The sequence below is a fragment of the Schistocerca serialis genome, chromosome 7 (assembly GCF_023864345.2).
Source record: "Schistocerca serialis cubense isolate TAMUIC-IGC-003099 chromosome 7, iqSchSeri2.2, whole genome shotgun sequence".
NCBI classification, from domain to species: Eukaryota; Metazoa; Arthropoda; class Insecta; order Orthoptera; family Acrididae; genus Schistocerca; species Schistocerca serialis.
The window spans coordinates 373,691,599-373,715,798 of record NC_064644.1 but is presented as its reverse complement, the minus strand read 5'-3'; the positions used below and the strand labels follow the sequence as shown (position 1 = coordinate 373,715,798).

The window sequence follows — 24,200 nt, the reverse complement described above, 5'->3', positions numbered from 1 at the left end:
TTCTGAACTTGAAAAGCGTGCAAGCAAAGTTATTTATGCGGCACCTCGTGAACTGTTGAGCGAGGGATTTTTAGTTCTCGTCATCCTCGGCGAACTGACTTTGATGGGCTCCTTGGAAGGTTTCTCTGACCTCAGCCATCATATCACCAGTTGTTTGTTTCCTTCCCGTCTGCCGGCCAGAGTGGCCGATCGGTTCTAGGCGCTACAGTCTGGAACCGCGCAACCGCTACGGTCGCAGGTTCGAATCCTGTCTTGGGCATGGATGTGTGTGATGTCCTTAGGTTAGTTAGGTTTAGGTAGTTCTAAGCTCTAGGGGACTGATAACCTCAGAAGTTGAGTCCGATAGTGCTCAGAGCCATTTGAACCTTCCCCTCTCCGACTGACTGTTCACACTCCTAGTGGCTAAGAACTTGTCATCCCAAGCCGTATTCGCCTTAACGTCTGGTGGGTGCCTTTGAAATTCACGTTGGAAATTGCTTTGGACTGCAATGAGTGATTGCGTTTGCGCAAACAACTCCACAGATTGGGCTCACTCTTAAGGTATAGTCATTTGTGGTGATTATTTGCCACCTGGGACGGAAAAAAAGGAATCATTTAGCAAAAATAGTACACAAAATTTATTGGATTGCAGTACATTTTGTCGCAAAGTGCAAGTATTTTATGTCTCGTAGTTGTTTTTTTAATTGCGTTCGGATATCAGGGAGCTTTCATATGGGAACCATATCGATGGTTGTAATCTGAGTAGGTTGAGATCACGATCCGATCCTCGGAAATGAGTTTTTCAGTTTGTACCTATGACTTGAGTGACCAGTACAAGTTTGGTACGTGCTTGTTGTTAAATGAAAGTAGTTTACAAATCAACTCTGTGTCGTATCGACGTAGATCGCCCTACCTTGGAGAACAGTGCATAATGGCATGTGATGTGTCCTCAGTAGAGTTTACCACTGTTTACAGCTCATGACTGGTTAACGAGGATGGGGCCTTACTCCTTAAGGGACTTGAACTTAATGTAACGTACAATAGAGTGCATCGCTCGGAAAATACAACGAATATGCTAAGATAAGCTTCGCATTAGGCGTCGTACTAGCTGAATGAAAGTTATCGCGGAGGATAGCAATTTACAAAAAGCTTGGTCGTTCGAGCCACAGAAATGTGGGCAAACTCCTCTCCTTCCGAACATACCTCGAAAGACCCAGCGGTACAGACCTACCCCCGTGTCATCCTCGGCCGATAGGCGTCACTGGATGCAAATGTGGAGGCGCATGTGGCCAGCACACCGCTCTCCCGGCCATTTCCAGTCTTCATGGCGGGAGCCGCTACTTCTCAGTCAAATAGCTTCTCAATTGGCCTCGCTAGGGCTGAGTGCACCGCGCTTGCCAGAAGCCCTGGGCAGACCCAGGCGGTCACCCATCCAAATGCTAACCAAGCCCGACAGCGATTACCACAGCAGCAAGGCCGTTGGCAGGGGTGGGCAAGGTTCTCGACAAAAAACTGTGGGCACAGTCGAATTCGCGCTGTACTGCATTCGCCGCCGCATTGTGCAGCTGTCGCCTGGGGTCGAAGCGGTCCGTTTCGTCGCACCTGCATTAAACGTGCCGTTAACGTAAGCTGCCGGGGCTGCTTCCCGGATTAGATCTGTAGGTGGAACGTATTTGGAGGTCCAGCAAGTTCAAGTAGAAAGGAACGTGCTCGAGAATTCGCTAGAGATGATGATGTTGAATGGTGTGGGACAGGACCTAGAATGACAACAGTTTGATTTCTGTCCGGTTCTTAGATGATCTAGCAGACAACACTGTTCTGTGCTTCTGCATCTACGGGGGCAGAAGTTATACAGTGAGTTAACGATCACTGACGTTATATATGTAATTAACGTTAGAAGCATGTTATTTAATTGACAAGTTAGCCACATTAAAAACAGTGTGGCTCTCAGTCTAAAGTTGGTAGCGATAGGAAATGTGTCACTATCAATTATCGGCAGTCGATTTTGACAGTCAGCGAATCACATCCGTGACCTCGCCGAGAATCTTCTTAGAGTGCGTACATATTATTGGATCTGTCCGTACTCTCACAAACCTGTATAATTGATTCCATAAAGCATAAAAACCACTGATTATGCTCTTCAGAAAAGCGAAAAAATATCTAATTACAATAAACAATTAATTCACCTTTTTAAAGACGGATTTTTGTGAATATCTAAATAAATTAAAGCTTTCGTATAAAACCGTGCTTGCTACAGACGAGCCGGCCGGCGTGGCCGTGCGGTTCTAGGCGCTACAGTCTGGAGCCGAGCGACCGCTACGGTCGCAGGTTCGAATCCTGCCTCGGGCATGGATGTGTGTGATGTCCTTAGGTTTGTTAGGTTTAAGTAGTTCTAAGTTCTAGGCGACTGATGACCTCAGAAGTTGAGTCACATAGTGCTCAGAGCCATTTGAACCAGCTACAGACTATCATAATCATCGTCAGTAGCAGCAGCAGCAGCATCAGTAAACCCTGGGGTAGTTCCTCACGTCCTCACGTGTAGCTCTCCATTCAGCTCTGTCATCTGATACGTTCTTCATTTTCTCATAATTGTTTTCTCTCCTTGTGGTGTCCACGATCTGGAATCTTCTACTTCTTCTTCTCCTTGTTCTTCTTCCATTCACCGTTCCTTCCATAACCTCCGTCAGTGAACAGTCACTTCTCATCTAATGTCCAACCTATTTGTGTTTTCTCTTCCAGATTACCTTTAAAATTTTTCACTCTTCCCTCATTCTTCTCAACAGTTTCTCACTTTGTGTACCCATTGTATCCCTTCCGGCCGGCCGAAGTGGCCGAGCGGTTCTAGGCGCTACAGTCTGGAATCGCGCGACCGCTACGGTCGCAGGTTCGAATCCTGCCTCGGACATGGATGTATGTGATGTCCTTAGCTTAGTTAGGTTTAGGTAGTTCTAAGTTCTAGGGGACTGATGACCTAAGAAGTTAACTCCCATAGTGCTCAGAGCCATTTGAACCATTTTTGTATCCCTTCCATTCTCTTCCTAATCCACCTCTCGAATGCTTCTGTTCTTCTTTTTTCCTCTTTCCTCAGTGCCCATGTCTCAGTTCCGTATAATGCCACGCTCCATATAAAGCACTTCGCCAGTCTCTTCCTCGGATACCCTATCCATGCACTCACAAAGAAGCTTCCTCTTCTTACATTTTCCGTGATTTCCCTAGATCGCCTTGGGCAAATGCAGGGATGGTTCCTTTGAAAGGGCATGGCCGACTTCCTTTCCTAATACGATGGGACAGATGACCTCGCTGTTTGGCTCCCTCCCCCAAAACAGCCAACCAGATCATCTGTAGCTCGAATGCATTCTGTCCCCTACCGCCAACTCGCGCCCATTTTTTCTATTTCAAACATATCCGGATAATTAATGTGCTCTAAATATAACTTAAACAGTATTGGGGAGAGATAGCAGCCTTGCCTCGCTCCCCTTGCATTTGTGATTTTTGTCACCTCATCCTCAATTTGTAGTCGTATTTTCTGTTCTTAATGAGTCTTCTATCCCTCTAGTCGACTCCATCCTTCCTTAGAATGCCCATTAATTTATTCCACTGTACTCTCTCAAAGGCTTTCTCCAAGTCAATTAAAACAGTGTAAACTTCTCTTCCCCCTTCAATGTATCTCTCATCTATAATTCTCAACAATCTAGTTGCATTTCTTCTAAATCCACACTATTCCTTTGCAGTTTTCCAGTCTTCCACGAAGTCTTCCTTTTATCACCATTAGTAGGACATTCGCTGATGAGAAATCAAACTTATGGTTCTAAGATTCTCACATTTCCTGGAATTGCTTTTCTTCTCAATGGGTATCATTACTGCCGAGAGATTGTCATCCGGCCATTCACATTTTTCGTGTAGCTTATTACACAGATCAGTTCACTCCTTCGCGCCAATACTTTCAAGGCTCTTAAACAACTCTGCTAGTAATACATCACTTCCACTTGCTTTTTTTTCTTTATCTTTCTTATAGCCTTTTCACCTTCTGGTGCCAAGATGCAGCATCCTTTGCACTCTTCTAAAATTCTCGTTCCCTCTTCTATTCCAATATTATTTCGTTTTGATCAGCCTCTTACAGGCGCTCTAGACGTTCTTGACACCTTCCCAACACTTCCTCCGGTTTATGAGCCATTCTATCATCACCTCTGTAGACTATGAGCTGGATAAAAACACGTATTAATGTTAAAAGCCTTACCTTTAAGATGACAGACGTTTTGTCACAGAGGGGCCTTGCTATGGCGGAAACAAGCAAACCTTGTGTATAACACAACCGTGTACTTCGTGGATCAGTCCAATGATCTGCCGTGTAAGATTGATAAGTCTCCATCCGTCGGGTCTGTATTGAACAATATCGGGTATGCGGAATTGACAGAAAAAAAGATTGGTGGCTCGTCTTCAGCACTGTTCAGGAAACGTTCGCATCTGTGTTGCGCAAAAATGGCGTAATTTTCTGTGAACAGTGTCACAACCGAACAAATATAGCGAATTTCCGGGTGTCCAGCCGGGTTATTGTTTCAATTTTCAGCACAATATTTCAACGAGCGACCCAGCCGTCAAACAAACATATTTTATGCAGCGATTGCTAAAACCATGATGGCGTTCATTATGGTCGTCCACGTTATGCTAGAATGCCTGAACCAGCGGTGTGTATAAGTGTAGGAGAATCCTATAATAAATAAAAAGTCTTTACTCCAGATCTGCAATTGGTGAGAGGGGGGGGGGGGGGGAGTTGGTGGAGAGGGGGTGCCCTCTCACACTTCCCTCCTCCCTCTTAGGTGTGCATTTACTTTCTATCCTTCTATGCAGATTTTCGGCATTTTGAGCTTCCAGAGCTTAAGATATTTGTTGGTATGGGACTACAAGATCCTGTTGTGAGATTCTTGAGGAAACAGCCCGTTCTATCGAAGGGAGCAGATATGATACTGCGATGATTATTATTATTATTATTATTATTATTATTATCAATCCCGTCAGCCACAGTAGTTGGAAATGATTTTGAATGACCTCTAGTAAAAAAGTTAATATTTGTTAATACTTCGTTTTCGATACATGAAATTTGATCTGTTGTTTCACTTTTGCTGGTAATAACAATATTTTTTCTTTCTTTCAGTATGTCACGGAAAAAATGGGAGGTGCCGAGGGCACCCAGATGGATGAAGACTTCACAGATATGGAAAAGGTATTATTTTCAGCAACATTGCTTTTCTGTCATTAGATTAAGTTAATTAAAAGCAGTGATAATTGTTGAATATTTATAATCCTTTACGCTACAATTTCAGTAAGTATCCCTTTCGCCCAAGAGCGTGCGCAGGATCTAAAAATGGGAAGGGCGGCAACTCGTATTAATTTCGCGTAGAATGAGGAAATTTTTAGGCTTTCTTCAAACTCAAACTGACTTGGTGTTTATTTGTATGGGGGGACATTATGCGAGGAAGTTCAGATGTCGAAGTTTTTTTTTCTATGGGATCGGAGGAGGGTGGGGAGGGTTCGGCACTACTTTCCCTTGTCCATCGCTGGGTACGTCTTTGCCTTTCCCTATAATTATAACTGTTTAAACAAAAGCAAATAAAACTTCAGTGAGCGCTAAAAAAAACAACCTTTTACCTTGAAAGGGAAGGTTCAGGTTGCCCATTGGAAGAATGCAAGTTGCTTGGGAAATAAAATATCTCTAAATAATCACTCTTTTTTAATTAATTAACTAGAGAAAATTATAAAATAATCAGATAGAACTGACCAATATGACTTGCTACACCCACAAGAAATGTTGTAAATTCCAAGGGTAGGGTTTCTATCATCTTTAGGGTGGTCAAAAGAATTGACCTAATATTTAGTGTGTCCAGAATCCTGACAATTTTGCTGAATGGAGCCTCACATAAAACGGAGTATTGTAATGTTCAACATGGTTGCGCGTTCATTTCCTAAAGTGTCTGCTTTGTTCAATGTACGCAGGCAGTCTTTTAGAAAATGTGCTTTGGATGTTTATTCTTAGAATCCAGACAGTAAGGAAACAGTTGGTGATATGTAAACCATTGTGTTTCCAACTGCTCTCTTTTTGGCTGACTGATGAAACCTCAGCAAATTGAGACGTCACTCTGTATATATCTGTTTGCAGTTTGCACATTGGTTGAGCAGTGCCACCGGATTTAAATTCATTTAACACATATATTGTCTTTTCGTTCCGGCCACCGATTCTTATAGCACTTAGATTGTCGAGTGGTGAGTGTGGGACAGCTCGGCCCAAAACAAGAATAACAATAGCATTTCAGGATAGCGAGAGCCAATGGGCTTGATTTGTTTCAGACGAGCTTGTATGCTGTCGGGCATAGACCTTTTTTATTTTTGGTTGTCTGCATACGCCGGCCGAGGTGGCCGAGTGGTTCTAGGCGCTACAGTCTGGAACCGCGCGACCACTAAGTTCGCAGGTTCGAATCCTGCCTCGGGCATGGATGTGTGTGATGTCCTTAGGTTAGTTAGGTTTAAGTAGTTCCAATTTCTAGGGGACTGATGACCTCAGAAGTTAAGTCCCATAGTGCTCAGAGCCATTTTTTCTGCATACGCTGTGACAGACATTACGAAAGCAGATTGCTTACATTTGAAAAAGGGGAGGGGAGAAAGGCTTGGTCCGGTTTCTGCTTCTGGAACATTCATATAATGCGAAGATTCACTGAAAACTATTATTTAATAATTTGTAGCAGTTAGTGTATTGAATGGTTGCCTTCAAGAATAGTGCTGCTTGCTACAGTTAAATGTATATTTTGCCCAAAAGTGGTTATTTAGCGAAACGTGAAACATGAACTATGGTAATTGTGGTTCAAATCACAGTTGGACATCGTAACCTCAGTGTCCATTCTGTTTTGGACGAAGTTAATTATGATTCTATACGTTTCACTTGCAGCAATTTAAGCTGTCCTTTTGCATTCCTGCCTATCTACACCCTCGGAAAATACAGCACATTTGGAATAAACAGCAAAGAATTCCTTACAAGCTAGAATACAAACATCATTGCTGGTCGTTTCACTTGCAGGAGTTTCATCTTTCGGTTTTTAATCAGACTGAAGTCATGAAATCGGAAGGATGTCGACTCAAACCTACGTCTGCCATCCAGATTTAGGTTCTCCGTGATTTTTCTAAATCGCTCCACGCAAATGCGTGGATGGTTCCTTTGAAAGGGCACGGCCAATTTCCTTCCCCTTCCATGACACAATCCGAGGTTGTGCTCCGTCTCTAACGACCTCAATGTCGACGGGACGTTAAACCCAGTCTCCCTTCCCTACGATTAAATCCAATATGGAGTTTCCAGAGTAGCGGGCGAGGGGTGTCACGTGATCCGACCCGAATACCGTGAAATGCTGTTGCTTATTCTTATTTCGGGCCAAGCTGTCCCTAATGATAAGTCCAGTTTCTGGGGATTCCTAAGCATTACCTTCGTGTAAATTGTGTATTCTTCTCATACAGGTGAAACTTGCTCCTGTGCTCGTCACTGGTCGGCTCATTGGCTCCTCCAAAAATTCAGCGACATCATTAATTATTTATCAATCTTCACTCCATAAAGCACAGTGGTAAACAAAAGTTAAGCCGTTGGGTACCAGCACAGTCGGTGCAGAGATTGTGCTACATGATTGATGTAAGAGATTGTAACGTAATTATTTTATAATGATCATATTGTGCAGATAACAAAAGAAAGTATATCGAAATTATTGTAATGTAAGTTTGAGTTTATACTACTGCTGTTATCAGTTGTTCTGAAATTAACCACTGGGGCAGTACGTACTTCCGATTAAATGTCTTAAATTTTTGGCCCATTTTTGCTTGTTATTTGGGACTATAGTTTGTTTTAGGAATTCTTGAAGTTTCGAGACGTGGGATTGTATCCAAGAAAAATGTGAAGTTTCTTTCAAAGATAACTGATAGGTGGTCAAAAACAGAACTGTGCCAAGGTGATCCTCTGCCATTGGCAGAACCACCAAATCTGTGCTCACCCCCTCCCCGCATCCACTCATTTTTTTTATAAATGAAAAAATTACTTAATTGAGTTATGTTTACATAAAATACTGCACACTACAAATTAAATGTATCATTACAGTAAATAAATCACATGCACTATAAACTTTCTAAAAAAATTAAAGTAAACTGGTATTGTATTGTTTATTGAGCTACTATACTTTGGTTTTAGTGTGATGTATAATAAAGAACAAATATATGAATCCTACTAGACAATGCCATTGCACCACTTGATAGATTAAAATATACCATAAACCATTAGCAATTTCCGAGCACACAAATTCAGCAACAAGAATGGACCAAATTCATTACATTGCATCAAAAAAAGAATCTGAAAATCGTTTTGATCTCTCTGAGGAAAAATTGTCGAAAGCAGTAGGTATGGAGGTAACCCTTACAGTATGAGGTAGGAGAATGGTACTTCTCATGATTAATTTTTGAATCTACTTTTGAAATCTCTCTGTGTTGCACCTGTGATGGGAGCCTATCTTGCCATGCCCTCAGCACAGTCCTGGTTGAAACTTTATGCGCCATGGCTTCCAAAGTGAAATCAAAATTAAAAGGAAGATTGTTTTTATTTTTTTCCTAATTTCTTCTTTTGTAGTATTGGTTTCTTCCTATGAAAATAAAGGTTAATTTTGTGAAAGAAATATGCAATGAGACGAACAGAAATAACACTTTGATTCAAAGACTATCATTACACTGAAGTTACTGCAATATAGGGCGTGATGACCTCAGATTGCAGGGCATACGCTCCAATGTGTTCCCATGCTGGCTACAAGTTTGTTGAGGAGTTATTGTGGTAGGGCATTCTATTCCTCCACCAGTGCAGCTGATGATTGCTGGAAGGTTGTTGGTGGATGTGGACGTGCTGGCGTCGGACATGTGCTCAATGGAATTTACATTGTGAGAACAGGCAAACAAGTCCACACGCCGAAGATCCTCTCACTCCGAGAGCTCCCCCACCTGCGATGTTTGATGCAGTCACTCATGGTCATCCATATAAAGGAAGTCAGGCCTGAATGCGCCCCTGAATATACTTGGGTAAGCAGTAAAATGTCACAATAATGTTGAATTGTGAGTGTACCATGTTCAAAGATTTGGAGGTCAGTAGGTCCATGCAGTCTCTCCACACCATAACACCTGGATTACATAAATGTGGACCTTATGTGGCAAGATGTGGGAACATACAATATATCAAAGAACATTGTTGAATATAATCTTTTTGGTGCTCCAGTTGTTATGGTTTTGTATGAGCATACTGACTTCCAAGTCTTAGAAACAGTACATTTTTATCACTGACAAAGCATGATTGCGTTGGACGGCGTAGGTAGAGGGGCTCTGGGAATGAGAGGATATTCGGCAAATGGATTGGCTTGCCTGTTCCCCCGACTTAAATGCCATCGAGCACACGTGGGATGCCAGCACATCCACATGCACCAACGGCCAACCACCTGTTATTAACTGAGCTGGTGGAGGAATGGAGCACCCTATTATGCATACTCCTCACCAAACTTGTGGCCAGCATGGGAACACATTGTAGAGCATGTATTGTCATCCGGGCTCGTCACGCACCCAGTTAGGAACCATGTCCTGCCTTTTGTAATGTCTCGGAGATGACTAAATGGCAGTGGCTTCAGTATAATTATAGCCTTTGAATAAAAGTGTCATTTCATTCCTGTCATTGAATATCTAATTCATGTACCTCATATACTATACTGTAGCAGTTCTTTCTATATATGGTCCAAGTTTCATCAGACTGTGTTACTTGCATTGCAGTGGCACATCATGTGAAAGTTACTTTTGTCTGCATGTTTTGGACACCAGTGGAATACCCCTTGGTTTCTCTGAGGAGTGGAAAGAGTATCTGGCACTACTTTTGATGGGTCAGGATCCACTTCATCACTCATCAAGAGAATTATTAATTTGTGACATAAAACAACTCAGCTCAACAGTCAATTTAAGTGGCTACATACACAAGGTCCTGTATTAGATCTCTGTGGTTGGCAGTACCCAGACACAAAATGTGAGTGGACCAAACTTGACTGGCCTCTACTGACTTCTGCCAGGCCAGAACTAGAGGGCTCTCATTCATCTCTTTCTAACCAGACTATAAAAATGGCAACTTTCCTTTTCCTTCCACCTCACGCATTGACTAGATATGCTTATCTTTCATTTGACCAGTAAGTTACAGATATGTGTTGGTGCCATGTGGCTGAAGGAAGGAAGGAATATTAATGCTTAAAGACCATCAACCAGTTTATGAGAGATGGAAGATAAGCTGAGATTGGGGAAGAGGGGGAAGGAAATCATCTTTGCCCTTGTAAAGGAATCATATACTACACTTTAAATTTGGTGTCAATATCCAGTCCCTTCATACTTCATATCCCCCAACTTCACCATTGCACTAGCTTTACATGCCAGACTGTAGTTGGGATCACAATCTGGCACTCTTGACTCTTCTTTGTCCAGAAGAAGAGCCTCTTGTCTAACATTGAGTCTGTGATACATTGAGAAATATGTCCATAGTGCCAGTTCCATAGCTTTGGGTGCAACACACTACTTTCCATAGCATAGGGTCCTTGTTTGTAAGCCCAGCATATTACCAAGTTTTTACAGGGAATTTGTCCACTGTATACCTAATGTTTTCTGTCAGCTGGAAACAAAATACCTCTTTCTTATTGAGCTCTTGATTTGGACCTATTGGTACATGAAACAGGTTGTTGATGTTGGTGTGTTGAGTGAGCAATGAGCTGTTACTGGATCTCAAAATGGTAATTCCTCAAAAACAGTTCCCATCAGTGTAACTGATGTGCCATCTTATCTGGTGTGTTCATTCAGGGACCAGATAGCAAACTCAGTTGTTTGCAGTTGGTGATCAGATGTAAATTTGTTAAATATAAGGAAACAAGGAATTTCTTGATACAGTGAATAATAACTGGTACCTTCTTTTCTATTTGGCTGTAATTCACCTGTGCAGCTGTTAGTGTTTTAGACACACATGTAACTGGATGTTCTGTATCTTTGGAGCACTTCCTTGATAGAAAAGTGCCTATCCCAAACTGTGAACCATCTGATTCCAGGACTAAATGTTTTCCAAGTGTAAATGTGCCGGTAGAGAGCAGACTTAAAACACTACTTTAGCTCCAAGAACACTGTCCGGTTAAAGGGTGAACCACTGAAATTTCACAACCTTACCTTAAAATTGCTCCAGGAGGAATGGTACCTGTGCAGCATTTGGTATAAGTTAGCCATAATACTTCATCTTTCCCAAGACAAACTGGAGTTCATTCAAATCCTTGGGTCCAGGAAGCTTGCCATTCATTTCAACATGGGCTGACATGGGCCTGACCATTTTTGCTCACATTGAGACTCGTGACAGACTGACTTCCACTTTAATCACTTCCTTGATAGGAAAAGCTATAGGCTAATGCAGAAAAATAAAGAAAAGCATTAGTTTTGAATGACATGTGCACTACAAAGTTTTGTACATAATCTGGCTTAAAAAAGTATTAGATTGGTGTGTAAGTTCATAATGTTTTTCTCTAAGTTTAGTAAACACAAAAGGTACACATAACAGAGGCTTTAGTCATCAATACTATATTCTTCTTCACTGTTTACAAAAGTCTGTCAATGCTGGCATAACTGTTCAATTCCGCAACTGTAGAAATGACGTGGTTTTGTGATGAAGAACTTGTTGAGCCACATTTAGAGCACATGCTCTACTGGAAAAGAAGTTCTTTGAATGTTATTCGATAGAGAGCAGAAAAGGTTAAAATCTAAGGGTGTAAGATCAGGTGAATAAGGTCGATGCAGAACGACTTCCCAACCCAGCTCCTGTATAGTGTTTTTTGCCAGTCTAACAGTGCAGGTAGATGTTACTGTGGATTATCATCATTTTGTGCAGTCTTCCTAGTCATTATTCTTGGACTGCATCTTCAAGACATCTCAGTTGTTTACAGTAAATGCGAGCAATGACAGTTACACCTTGGGGAAACAATTCATAGTACACCATACTGTCACTGTTCCACCATATGCATAACATTGTCTTTTGTGGATGCATGCAGGTCTTTGTACTGGGAGTTACTGCTTTGTTTGAGCTCAACAATTCCTTTATTTTCATTATGTTTGCATGAAGACACCATTTCTCATCACCAGTAATGATGCAGAATAGGAATAGTCAGTGTTGTTTACAAACCAGTTGATGACGAGCAAGCAGAGTTGCACATATGGCCACCTACTGATTTTTCTGATTTTGACTTAGAGCACATGATACCCATACACTCGATTTTTGAACCTTCCTCTTTGCATGTAAGTGTCGCACTATGGTGAGATCATAGTTCATCATTTTTGCCAGTTCTCGAGTACTCTGACATGGGTTGCTGTAGGTTAATATGTTTAAACAGTCTTCCTGAACATGGAGAGTCGCTAATGTCAAAATGATCCTCTTAAAATGAGAAAACCATTTTCTTGTTATGCTTTGTCCAATGGCATTTTCTCCACACACAGTGCAAATGTTTCTGGCTGCCTCTGCTGCTGTCCCCCTTCTGTTGTACTTAAACAGAGGAGTATGTCCAAAATGTTGTTATTTCTCCTCATTGCACTCCATTTTCTAACATCCACAGCTCCACTCACTATTTCAAAATGGCAATATGTTAACTCAAATAGGAACAGTGAACCATAAATAAAAAAAAGAAATTTGGTAAATAAGCCTATAGCAACTGGAATACCTACATGCAAAACAAAAATGCTATGAACTAAGCACCAACTTAATAGATCAGAGCATTCCTTACAGAAAGAGTCTAAATCACTAAACTGTACACTATCAGAAATTCCATTAACTAACTCCTGTATTCGAAATCACAAACTGGTAAAAACATCCAGACAAAAATTCTAGTTGCTATTGCTGAAGACACTACAAATAAATCTTATTGGTCTGCCTAGATGTCTGTGCATATTGCTGACTGTTACTTAGCTTTTTAAAATGACCAGACAACAACAACAACAACAAAATTATGTATACGACTGGCATTCTCTCATCAAGTCACCTCTCACAATCAAAATGTGCTGTTACATTAGCCAGAACAATGGATGTTGTAGTCTACATTATGGTTAGATACTACAGAGAAATATGTCACATAAATTTCCAGTGGGAGTGTTTCACAGATTATGTCTCTCTCTTATAGAGATTGACATAATCTATAACATAGGAAAATTCCTAGACTTCTGTGTAAAATCACAATGGCAAAGGTTGGCCAATTTTAAGCTAACCGTTTTGTCATGGCTGCTACTGTGCTGACTTCTTATAAAAATCGTTTGCTTCAAAGACTAATAAAGGAAATTGTCAGTCATGTTCATATTAAAACAGATCTGGAAAGAAGCCGGATAATACTTCATTCGAGAATGTCATGAGACACTTCATTTCCAACATTGCTTAGGGACTGAAAACGGAAGAAAGATACTATTGTAGTCTCTTTCCTCCTTAGTGAGGAATGTGTGAAGTAAGACGGTGTAAGATTATTGGCAAAAGAAGAAGAAGAAGAAGAAGAAGAAGAAGAAGAAGAAGAAGAAGAAGACGAAAATAATATGAGTGTGGGCCAAGGAATAGACAAAGATGAAGGACTGGTTCTTTTTTGTAGTTAAGACAGAACATTGATATGAAGGTAAATCTGGGGGAGAGGGGGGGGGGGGGGGAGATTGTTAAAATATCAGGATGATGGAAGAATATAACTATACAACATTCCAGTTGTATGCCTCTGTGGCTCTGCCCCAAAGAATTTTCCTCAATTGTTGGTATGGTTATATTGCTGCTTTGTCTACAAAAAAACATTTGTACTACATATTCTTTGAAAACATTATTAATCTGTGAGAGTAGTGCTCTGTTTGCACTAAATGTTTTCAAATAAATCAAGCAATTAGCTTATTATCAGAAGTGGAAAATATTGTGTGATATGTCTGGAGATCGATGAATCAGTCGCATCTGTATGTGAGTCTCTCATTTTCTGGATCAGTAAACTCAATGTGTATTGAATTTTCGCCACAATTTCATGTTGCATGGTCGTAAATATGTAAAATATCCTCAAATTTAACTCTGTTTATCACTATTTTGAATTTCAATATTAACCATTTCTGAAAATGCCTACTTTAGCTACACAGTTGTATTGCTGTTAGTTATACAGTGGAAACTTATTTCTCTATGAATTCTGATAACTTCTTATTTGGTGTAAAACATTCAGTTTGTGGTATATTTGTGACACAGGATGTAATTTTTTAATCACCTTTATGCCTCACTTTGTGTTATCATTGATCATTATATGCATTGATTCTATTCTTACTATAGAAAACGGATGTCACTTACGAGTTGGTTGAAGAGCTACAAATTAAAACAAAGGAGTTCCTGCAACCTAATCCAACAGCAAGAGCAAAGATGGCTGCTGTTAAAGGAATCTCAAAGCTTAGTGGGCAAGCAAAAGCCTCAACATACCCACAGCCAGAAGGAGTTCTTGGTGAATGCATGGTAACCTATGGAAGAAGGCTTGGTGATGACTCTCTTTTCGGTAAGTAGCTATATTAAAAAAAAAACTTTGCTTTATAGAAAGATCTTTTGTATTTGTTTACTCGTCACTAAATCAGTGGGACTTTGTAGACAAGAAATAACTGGTATATCAGAAAATCTTAATTCCACTTATCGTAGATTTTGAAGTACAAAGTGTGCATGGGACTGGAAAGATGCACCTACCAATTAGTGACTGGGGCAGGAGCTTCTGCAGCTGTGCTGAGTGATATGAGTGAGAGAAAATGCATATCAATTTTCAAATCTTAAAAATATTTCCTTCATTAAGCAATAATGCAGACTGGAGACAGCTAAATTAAAGAAGAAAAGTGCATAAAAGTCGAGGAGAGAACAACCGTCACCCCAAACACCAGGCCATGAAATACGAAACAGATGACAATAATAGTCGATACACCAGCGGCGGTTCAGTTTCCTACTTATTAATGGTGTGCTGCAGGCCATGGAGATATTAAGTTGAGAACTAAAAAGTATAGGGAAAGCACAGGATATAGAGGATATATAGGGTAGGATTAAAATGGAGCAGAAGGAAAAATGAGTAATTAAATAAACAATGTGCTTCCAAAATGTTCCAGATTAAATTGAATGCAAAGAAATACTGGAGATATTGACTCAGCCTGACGCACCAGTAATATACTAGTGCATGAGAAATGTGATCTGGTTGTCCAGTGTTATCCTAAAGTTAAATAATTTAGAGTAGTTTATATCATATCATGAGATTCTCATGTGATGCCTCAGAATGAAATAATCATGCACATAGTACTTCAAGCATATTCATTGTAGTCTTTCACTACCTATCTGACCTCTGCTACATATTCTTCAGGCTCCAGAGGTGCCCAGACCTAAGGTCAGAATGGATCAGTGATAAGCTCAAGTCACTATCATTGTAATGTCATTATGCTCAGTAGGTGCTGCTGTAATAACATGAAAAAAAAAAATGTTTCTGGGAATTTCTCTCAGTTACCTACTTGGAGTAATCAATAAGTTTTACTTTTGTTTACAATTCAGTTCAGTGATTCAGTAATTGTTGGTATACATAGGTACTAACTTAGTTATTGTTACTTGGCATGGATAAGGGATTAAGCGATATGTTCTACTTCACTTATTCCTATCCCATGCCAGCTTCTCTTTAGGGAAGCTGGTCTGTGTCTGTTGTAAGGCAATGTTTTGGCTTGTCTGACTAGAGTCCCTCATATATTCACGGCCTCTTCTCTCCATTTTTTTGTAGGCAGTATGATTTTCTGCATTGGAATGTCATTGAGTGACCTGTGAAGTGAGTCTCCCAACTCCATGATCAGTCATAAATTGTTCATTTGTTTCTTCTGATTTATTCTTTGGATAAGTTTCCCTGCCCTCTCTTTAACCTTGTATCACTTCATACATTCTGTAGTAATTGCTGATGAAAGAACTGTTTTTAAGTTTCAGTAACTGGCAAAATTTTTCTCTGGTCATATTTATGTTGTCATGTTTGTTGTGTTCATGGGCATGATCCATTAGTGGATTCTCATTTGCTGTTTCACATAATGCCGATGTAATATTATAGTTGGATGACTTCTTTCTTGTGAGACGATGGAGAGAGGTAAACATTTGCAGTTGCATAAATACCAAGTGAAAACAAAAGCTCCGAGCTGAAAAATAATTTGTTGATGATGTATAGCAGAAAAACAGTGCATGAAACAGTTATGTTCATGATAGAAAAGTTAGGCACATTCAAAAATTGGCATTAGGCTAAGTATTTCAAGTTATAGATTCTTCCTTCTGGTGATAAAGAAATAAAAGAAACAGGCTGCAGAAGGGAAGACTGAACAAATTGAAAATTCTTCAGTACTTATCTTTACTATTAGATTCTACTCTGTATATTAGTTATTATGTGGATTGGTAGTGTTTTGATTGTATTCAGTGAGGTTGTTAGTAAATAGTTAATAACTTCTTTTTTGTAATCAAGCTTACTTAGTTTCCGAGTGTGTACTTATTGTTAACACAGCATCCTTAAATAACATATTTTTATTCAAATGAAACTTTGTCAGTTGAAAATGATCCAGAGAGTCAAGAAAACAAAGGGGGAAGGGGCTTGCAAAGCACTAAAATATTGAGGAATAGTCTTGATACTGTTTTTAATTTGCAAACAAAATGTTTTAAATTTCTGACCTTTTAAATACTACAAAGATGTTAATTACCTAAAAACAGAAACTGCAGGATATGTAAAACAAAGAATGTGAGACAGGCAATTGAGACAAATATTTATTATTTTAATTGCCCTGTTATGTTCATGTGATGACCAACAAAATGAATCACACATGTAAGCATTAAACTATATATCTGTATACTCACAAACTGCCTTTTGTATTAAGATTAACATCTGAGACTGATTCTGTTGTGAATTTTAAAATATATCTCATGTGATGGGGCAGTGATACAAGAGCAATACATTTCAGATGATAGTGAAGAAATAACTAAGCAGTTTTCCTTACCTCATAACTGTAAACAATGATTGCAGAAGATGGATATACAGTTGAAGATAAAATAAGTTAGATATTATCAAATGTTCTTAGCGGCCAGCTAAAATTTATTCTAACCCAGTAGAAATGAATAAACTTACGTGCACCACAGCTACTTTTACACTGAATTTATTGAGGTTCCCCCCCCCCCCCCCCCCCCCTCCTCCCTCCCACCCATAGCTACTTTTACGCTGAATTTATTGAGGGATCCCCCCGCACTCCGTGACCCTTCATGAAGATTTCTTTGTTTAACAATTTACAACATATTCTGTGCTGCTTTCTTTAATTTTCCTCCTCTTATAATCATTTCCAGGCTCCGCACTATGTGAAATGGGCGAGTCCATGAAACAAATGGCTGATGTAAAATATTCCTTGGATGACAACATTAAACAGAATTTCCTAGAACCACTCCATCATCTACAGACAAAGGATTTGAAAGAAGTAATGGTAAGTTACAGTACAAGTTTTGATCTATGCTTGGTGTTTCTGATGTGTGTCGTTAAATGAAGATAAATTGTTTCACATAATAACAATTTTAGGTGATGAAGTCTTGCTTAAAACTTCTACCATTGAAACAATTCTACAGCCATTTTCTGACACCTACATTACTTTTCTTATAATTACTTACATGTTTCTATGGCAAAAAGAAAGATGAAGAATAATTCAGTGACAGAGATACTGTTGACCTCTAATCCCAGTACCTTTCTTTTCTCCATTTCATTTGCACTGTAAGCGACAGACTTGATCACAGATTACTCAGGAGTATCACAAAGGAGCTGGAAGGAGTTATAGGTACAGGAAAATTAACCCACTGCTCTATGTCTACATCTACATACATATTCTGCAAAATACCATATAGTGCATGGTGGAGGGTGCCTTATACCACTGCTATCGTTTCCTGTCCTTTTCCACTCGCAAATAGAGGGAGGGAAACATGACTGACCATATGCCTTTGTGTGAGCCCTAATTTCTCTTATCTTATCTTCATGATTCTTACGTGAAATGTACATAGAATCATTCTATAGTCATGTTCAAATAGTAGCTGTCTAAATTTTCTCAACAGTGCCCCTCAAAAAGAACACCCCCTGCTCCCCTGCCCAGGGAACAGGGAATCCCATCTGAGTTCCTGAAGCATCTCAGTAATACTGATATGTTGACGGAACATATCGGTAACAAATCTAGCAGGTCTCCTTTGAATTACTTAGATATCTTCCCTAAATCTGAACTGGTGGTTATCCCAAACACTCTAGCAATACTCAAGAATAGGTTGCATTAGTGTTCTATACATGGTCTCCTTTAGAGATAAACCACATTTTCCTAAAATTCTCCAAATAAACTGCAGTCAATCATTTGCCTTCCCTGCTAAATCCTTATATGCTTGTTCCATTTCATATCACTTTGCAGTAGTACACCTAGATATTTAATTGACATTACTGTGTCAAATAGCACACTACCAATTCTGTATTTGAACATTATGGTGTTGTTTCCCCTACTCTTATGCATTGTCTTACATTTTTCTACATTTAGAGCTAGCTGGCATTTACCACACTAACTAGAAGTTTTGTCTAAATCATCTTGGTATGATTCTACAGTCATTCAATAACGACACCTGCCTGTACACCGCGATGTCAGCAGACAACCACAGACTGCTGTTGACCCTGTTCATCAGATCATTCATGTGTTTAGACAATGTTAGCAGTCCAGTCACACTTCCCTGGGGCACTCTCATCAATAACCTTGTCTCTGATAAACACTCTTCATTGAGGATAACATACTGGGTTCTATTGCATTAGAAGTCTTAGAGCCACTCACCTTCATCAACAGTCTGCAGTGGGGCACTGTGTCAGATGCTTTTCAAAAATCTAGGAATATGTTGCCCTTCATCCATAGTTTGCGGGATACAGTGCGGGAGAAGGACAACCAAAGTTCAGCACAAACACTGCTTTCTAAAACTGTATTCGGGAGGATGACTGTTCAAACCCACGCCCGGCCATCCAGATTTAGCTTTTCCATGATTTCCCTAAAACGCTCCAGGCAAATGCAAGGATGGTTTGATTGAAGGGCACAGCTGATTTCTTTCCCCATCATTGTCAAAATCTGAGCTTATGCTCCAACTCTAATGACCTCAATGTCATTGGGATGGTAAACCCAATCTTCCTTCCTTTTAAAAAACGTACTGATTTGTGGACAGGAGCTTTTCCATCTCAAAGGTATTTATTACATTCAGACTGAGAATATATTCAAGAATTCTACAGAAAACCATGTTATGTGTATTGGTCTGTAATTATGTGGGTCCATTCTTTTATCCTTCTCATATACACACACGTCACCTGTGCTTTTTCTGATTGCTTGGGACTTTTCACAAAGTGAAAGATTTGTGATAAATGCAAGCTAAGTGAGGGGCCAACACCATAGAATACTCTATGTGAAACCGTATTGGGTTACCATTCTGACGTAGTGACGTATTTGTTTTCAATTCTTTGTGTCACTTCTTTAGCCAGGGATACCTATTACTATGCCCTCCATTCAGGAATCTGTGCAATGGATAAACAATGATATGTTTGTATGATTCTAGTGCATGAATGGTTTTTTAAACCTGAAATTTAAAACTTCAGCTTTCCTTTTGCTATCTTCTAATACCACATTAGACTGGTTGACGAATGACTGGGTAGAAGTCTTTGACCTGCTTAGCGATTTTAAATAGCACCATAATTCTCTTGGACCTTTTGCTAATGTATGACAGTGGTAGTTGTTGTATGCTTTGCACGTTGATCTTTCTACAGACGTACAAATCTCTACTAACTTTAGCAAGTCATCATTTGCAAATTCTATTTTGAACCAAGAATGCAACAGTCTTTGCTTCCTCAGCATTTTACTAACTTTGTTATTAAACCATGGTCGGTCTTTTCTGTCCTTACTCCACTTACTCGGTACACTCTTCTCCAGACTGTAATTTACAGTCTGTTTAAACTTAGCCTGTAATTCCTCTATGTCCCATAATACAGGAACTAGATGATGTCCATTCATTGCCTAAGTGGGATGCTAACAACACTGGCACAGTCAGGGAAGTCAGGGCTGTTTGTAGCGACAAGGTCTACATTATTTCTATTACATGTGGGCTATTGAACAAGCTGCCCAAGACAGTTTTCAGTACAGTGTTCATAAGTATTTCAGAAGACTGTCCGTACCCACTGTAATGAATCTGTAGATATCCCAGTCTACACTTAGTAAGTTAAAGTTATCATCAACTAGTATTGCTTGATCTGGGTATTTCTGTAGCACTAAGCATGGACTTGTTTTGTATGTCTCTAAAACTGAAACAGCAATGTTGTGGGTTGCTGCTAAAAACATCCAACAACTTAATTTCACCTAGACCTGTTGTAAGTATCTTTATAACTTCAGTCAAACTCATATTTGACCTCAGTAGAAACAAATTTTTGTCAACTACAATGAACACTCCCCCCTCCATAACTGTTCTAATCTATCTTTCCAGTATACATTCCATTCCACACTAAATATTTCAGATGTTTCTACTTTGGGTTTCAGCCAGTTCTCTGTCCTCAGAATAATTTGTGTGTGTCATATTTCCTAGAGGGCAGTAAATTCAGGAACTTTGTTGCTTATACCCTTGCAACAACTTATTGATAAAATTTTGAAAGTCGAAGTGCCTTTACTCTCAACGCTGTCTTATTTCACTATCTGCACATCATCTGGTAACTGTTTACTAGAGTACCTCAGACTGCTGCCTAATTTTTAAAAAAAGGTATGCAATCCACAACTATTCTGCTACCCAAATATCTGCTTCCTTTGTGTAGTGCACACCTGACCTATTGAGGGGAGTCCTACAACTCTCCAGCCAATAACACAGGTCCAGAGATCTGCAGCGAACACTGTCACGGAGTATACGTTGTACAAAGCCCCTGGTTGGGACGCCACATTTTACTCCAAACTGAAGGACCCCAACCAACTCAGGTAACAATGGTGCAAATTGTGAACTCTACTTGCATCCCAGGTGCACGGCCAGCAGCCTTCATCACTTCCGCCAGATGCCTGTATCAATTGAAGACGGCCTCCGAACCCAAGTGACAGGCATCATTGATACTGACACGAGCCACAATTGCAGACGACTGCACCTTGGGTTCTCAGTAGCCTCCACATCTCAGCCTGAGGCCACCTGACAGCCATACCGAGTGTGTGTGAGATTTCTGAGATTTCTTTCTGGCCCTGAATGCTATTTCCCTAAGGGGCTTCATAAGAGGCCTAACATTGGAGTTCCTAATAACTGGCAAACCCCTCCCCCATGTTCCTGCTCAGGCACTGCTGAAGGAGTGGCTACCTGTCCACTCACATGGTTAATGGATGAGGCCAGATTGCCATCATCCACATTGGCCATTCACCTCGAGTGACATGAATGCGTCACCACCTGCCACTCACCCTATAGTCAAGGCAGGTCCATCATGTTGGATACACTAGAAAGAACCTCAGCAGCAGAGCCTATGGGCAAAACAAGTGGCACCTGAGGTGCCCATGCAATGTGCCAGATTCTCCGCCACCACTACACCCAGAGGCAGAATCTGGAAAACAGCTGACCGTAGCCAAAAGGCCTTCAGCTGTTTGTGAATTGTGACTATCTCCACCGGCATCTGCACGCAACATGCACACATCCTATCCATCCATTGTCACTAACTTATAAAGTAAAGTATAAAAAACACAAAGATATCTAATTGTGCAAATTGATATGCTCCTGACGTGTCATTGATGGAGGCTGACTGCTTAATAAGTTGTGTAGCAGGCTGTTCAGAAGAAATGACAACTGTGCTACAGACTGCCTAACTCTACATTTCAGTTACAAAAATGCAATACTACACCTCTTAAATAGAAAAAACATACATGGTATTTAAAAAATAACATACCAAGAAAACAAAGTAAAAGCTAAATATGTAACTAGCTGCTCTGTAGGTGTGTAACAGTTGGCAGTTAGAACCTGACTGACTTGGCTGAAGCAGTTGGTTGCTGGCTTTTCAGAATAAATAAATAACAACTACACCACAGACTGCCTGAATTTACACTTACAATTACAAATGTGATCTATAAACCATAAAATACTAAAAAATATGCATACTATTCCATTCATATCCACATACCCAATGATGTTGGTTTGTACAGGTTGAGATGTAAAGGACTTAGCCTAATAATGGCATATCTGTTTGATGTATAAAAACTACTCTTAAGGTCAGTAGTATCCCACACTGATTATATTGTTGTTTCAGTCTTCATATTTATATTCATGATGATTGTACGTAAATTGTGCTTTGGTCATATTTTTACAGCATCACAGGAAGAAGTTGCAGGGACGAAGACTAGATTTTGACTGCAAGAGAAGACGGCAAGCCAAAGGTAAAAATAGATGACTATTTTTCATCATCATCACTTTAAATTTATTTTTCAAATCATTCTTACATAGTGAACATTCATTTCCAAATCTTGTTTTAATAAGTGGATGGTATACAAAAATTCACAATAAAGAAATGAAATGAGGCTGATTTCATTGCTTGGAAATTGCTCGATGTGATATTTTAATCCAAGACTTTTTTTACCTTGGACTGTGTCTGTCATTTATCACAATTTTAATCAAAATTGATAAGCTCCAAGCCAGTGGATGAACACTACTCCTGCACGCCAGTGTAAAATATTTTGTCTAGGAACAGCGTAAAAGAAATGAGACCACTGTTGCAAATTTGTGTCATCACTTTCAAAGTATAATTCATTTGAGCCAATACACCTCTATTTTCGTTTCTTCCATTGCTCCAAACAATTCTGCTTGCCATTTGCCCTGAGGCCATACATGAACTCCGCAAATAATGTTTGTCCTCTGCCAATAAGTGTATAAGCTGTGATTAAATTCATCAAGTTGGAAGACACAACACAATAACTTTGCAATGATTACATTTATTACTTACAACATTCTGACTTCTCTGTTGAAGTACATTCGTATTTTGCAAGTGAATAGCTTTTCTTATTTCATTACGTATTAGCTGTTCCTGGCCATGTGTTGTTGTGGCTCAGTCTGGTTAAATGTAAAAGGAAGAAACGAGAAAGCACATGTTTCTGATATGTATGGAAATAGGATATACATGGTAACCTTGTTCTCCCTTCTATCTCTGTCTAGCACATCCTTCCTCCTCTCCCTGTCTATGACCTCCCCCCCCCCCCCCCCCCTCCCTCCATCTATTTTTGCCCCTTTATCTGCTTACTATAATCCATTCATCATAAGAATAAACCTGATGTAAACATTACACCATCTATTCTTCCACATTTGCTTGAATCTCAATGGATTTCGTTTTGCGTGGAGTGGAAGCCAAGCTGTGACCAGTACAGTCAAGTACAATAATAAGGATATGCTGTATGCTGTGTTACACACACATAGACTGTGTGATAAGGTGGGACAACAGCTTTACCGGCGCATGATGTGAACATTGCAGTTCAGATGTAAAAAGAGACAAGCAAAGAAACAATATAGCTTCGAATTTCATTTAATTTTTAAAGAGACTGAAATAATATTCAGAGGAACTCCAGCATTACTGCGCACTTCTTAGGTGACCAGACGGAAAGCATGAAATGCAATTATAAACAAGAGTGATGAAAATTTCTAACTTAAGCATAGGGTAATTTTTCTAAGCGAGTTGTGTGTAATGCAACAGCATACTGCAGGGATTTCATCAGACTGTTGAATACTGAAGCCACTGGAGGTATTGATTACAGTTAGTAGTCTGGTAATCTCTTAGCTCCTTCCTTATCCGAATCCGAGAAGTACATTTCAGTTCTGAAATGTCACCTGCTATGTTGATAACGAGCCTGTCATCAACAGAATCCAGAAAGTCAGCCAGGTGCCACATTTTCTCTTCTTCTTTTATGATGAGCCATTCTATATACCGCCAGCGTTTGGTCGTGACATGTGAAAAAGCTGCGTGCATTAGTTCCAGTACGTCTGGCAGCTTAACAATCTTGTTACCCCTCCTGCCAAATCCTGCAACTTGGCTCCGTTGGATTCATATTGTAATTGTATAGTAGCAAATGTAAAAATGCAGCATTTGTATGATTTGCTCGAT

The 24,200-nt window shown here is 39.9% G+C and overlaps 1 protein-coding gene across 4 annotated transcripts in view; it reads left to right on the top strand.

The window, feature by feature from the left end:
* The window catches only part of LOC126412177 (endophilin-A), a 761,714-nt gene that overhangs the window by 626,616 nt on the left and 110,898 nt on the right, over positions 1-24,200 (top strand). For all 4 annotated transcript variants that reach the window (XM_050081660.1, XM_050081659.1, XM_050081658.1 and 1 more), the window contains 4 exons: positions 5,132-5,200; positions 14,363-14,579; positions 17,405-17,538; positions 22,422-22,488. In XM_050081660.1, coding sequence (XP_049937617.1) covers positions 5,132-5,200; positions 14,363-14,579; positions 17,405-17,538; positions 22,422-22,488 — 487 coding nt within the window. The remainder of the gene's footprint in view (positions 1-5,131; positions 5,201-14,362; positions 14,580-17,404; positions 17,539-22,421; positions 22,489-24,200) is intronic.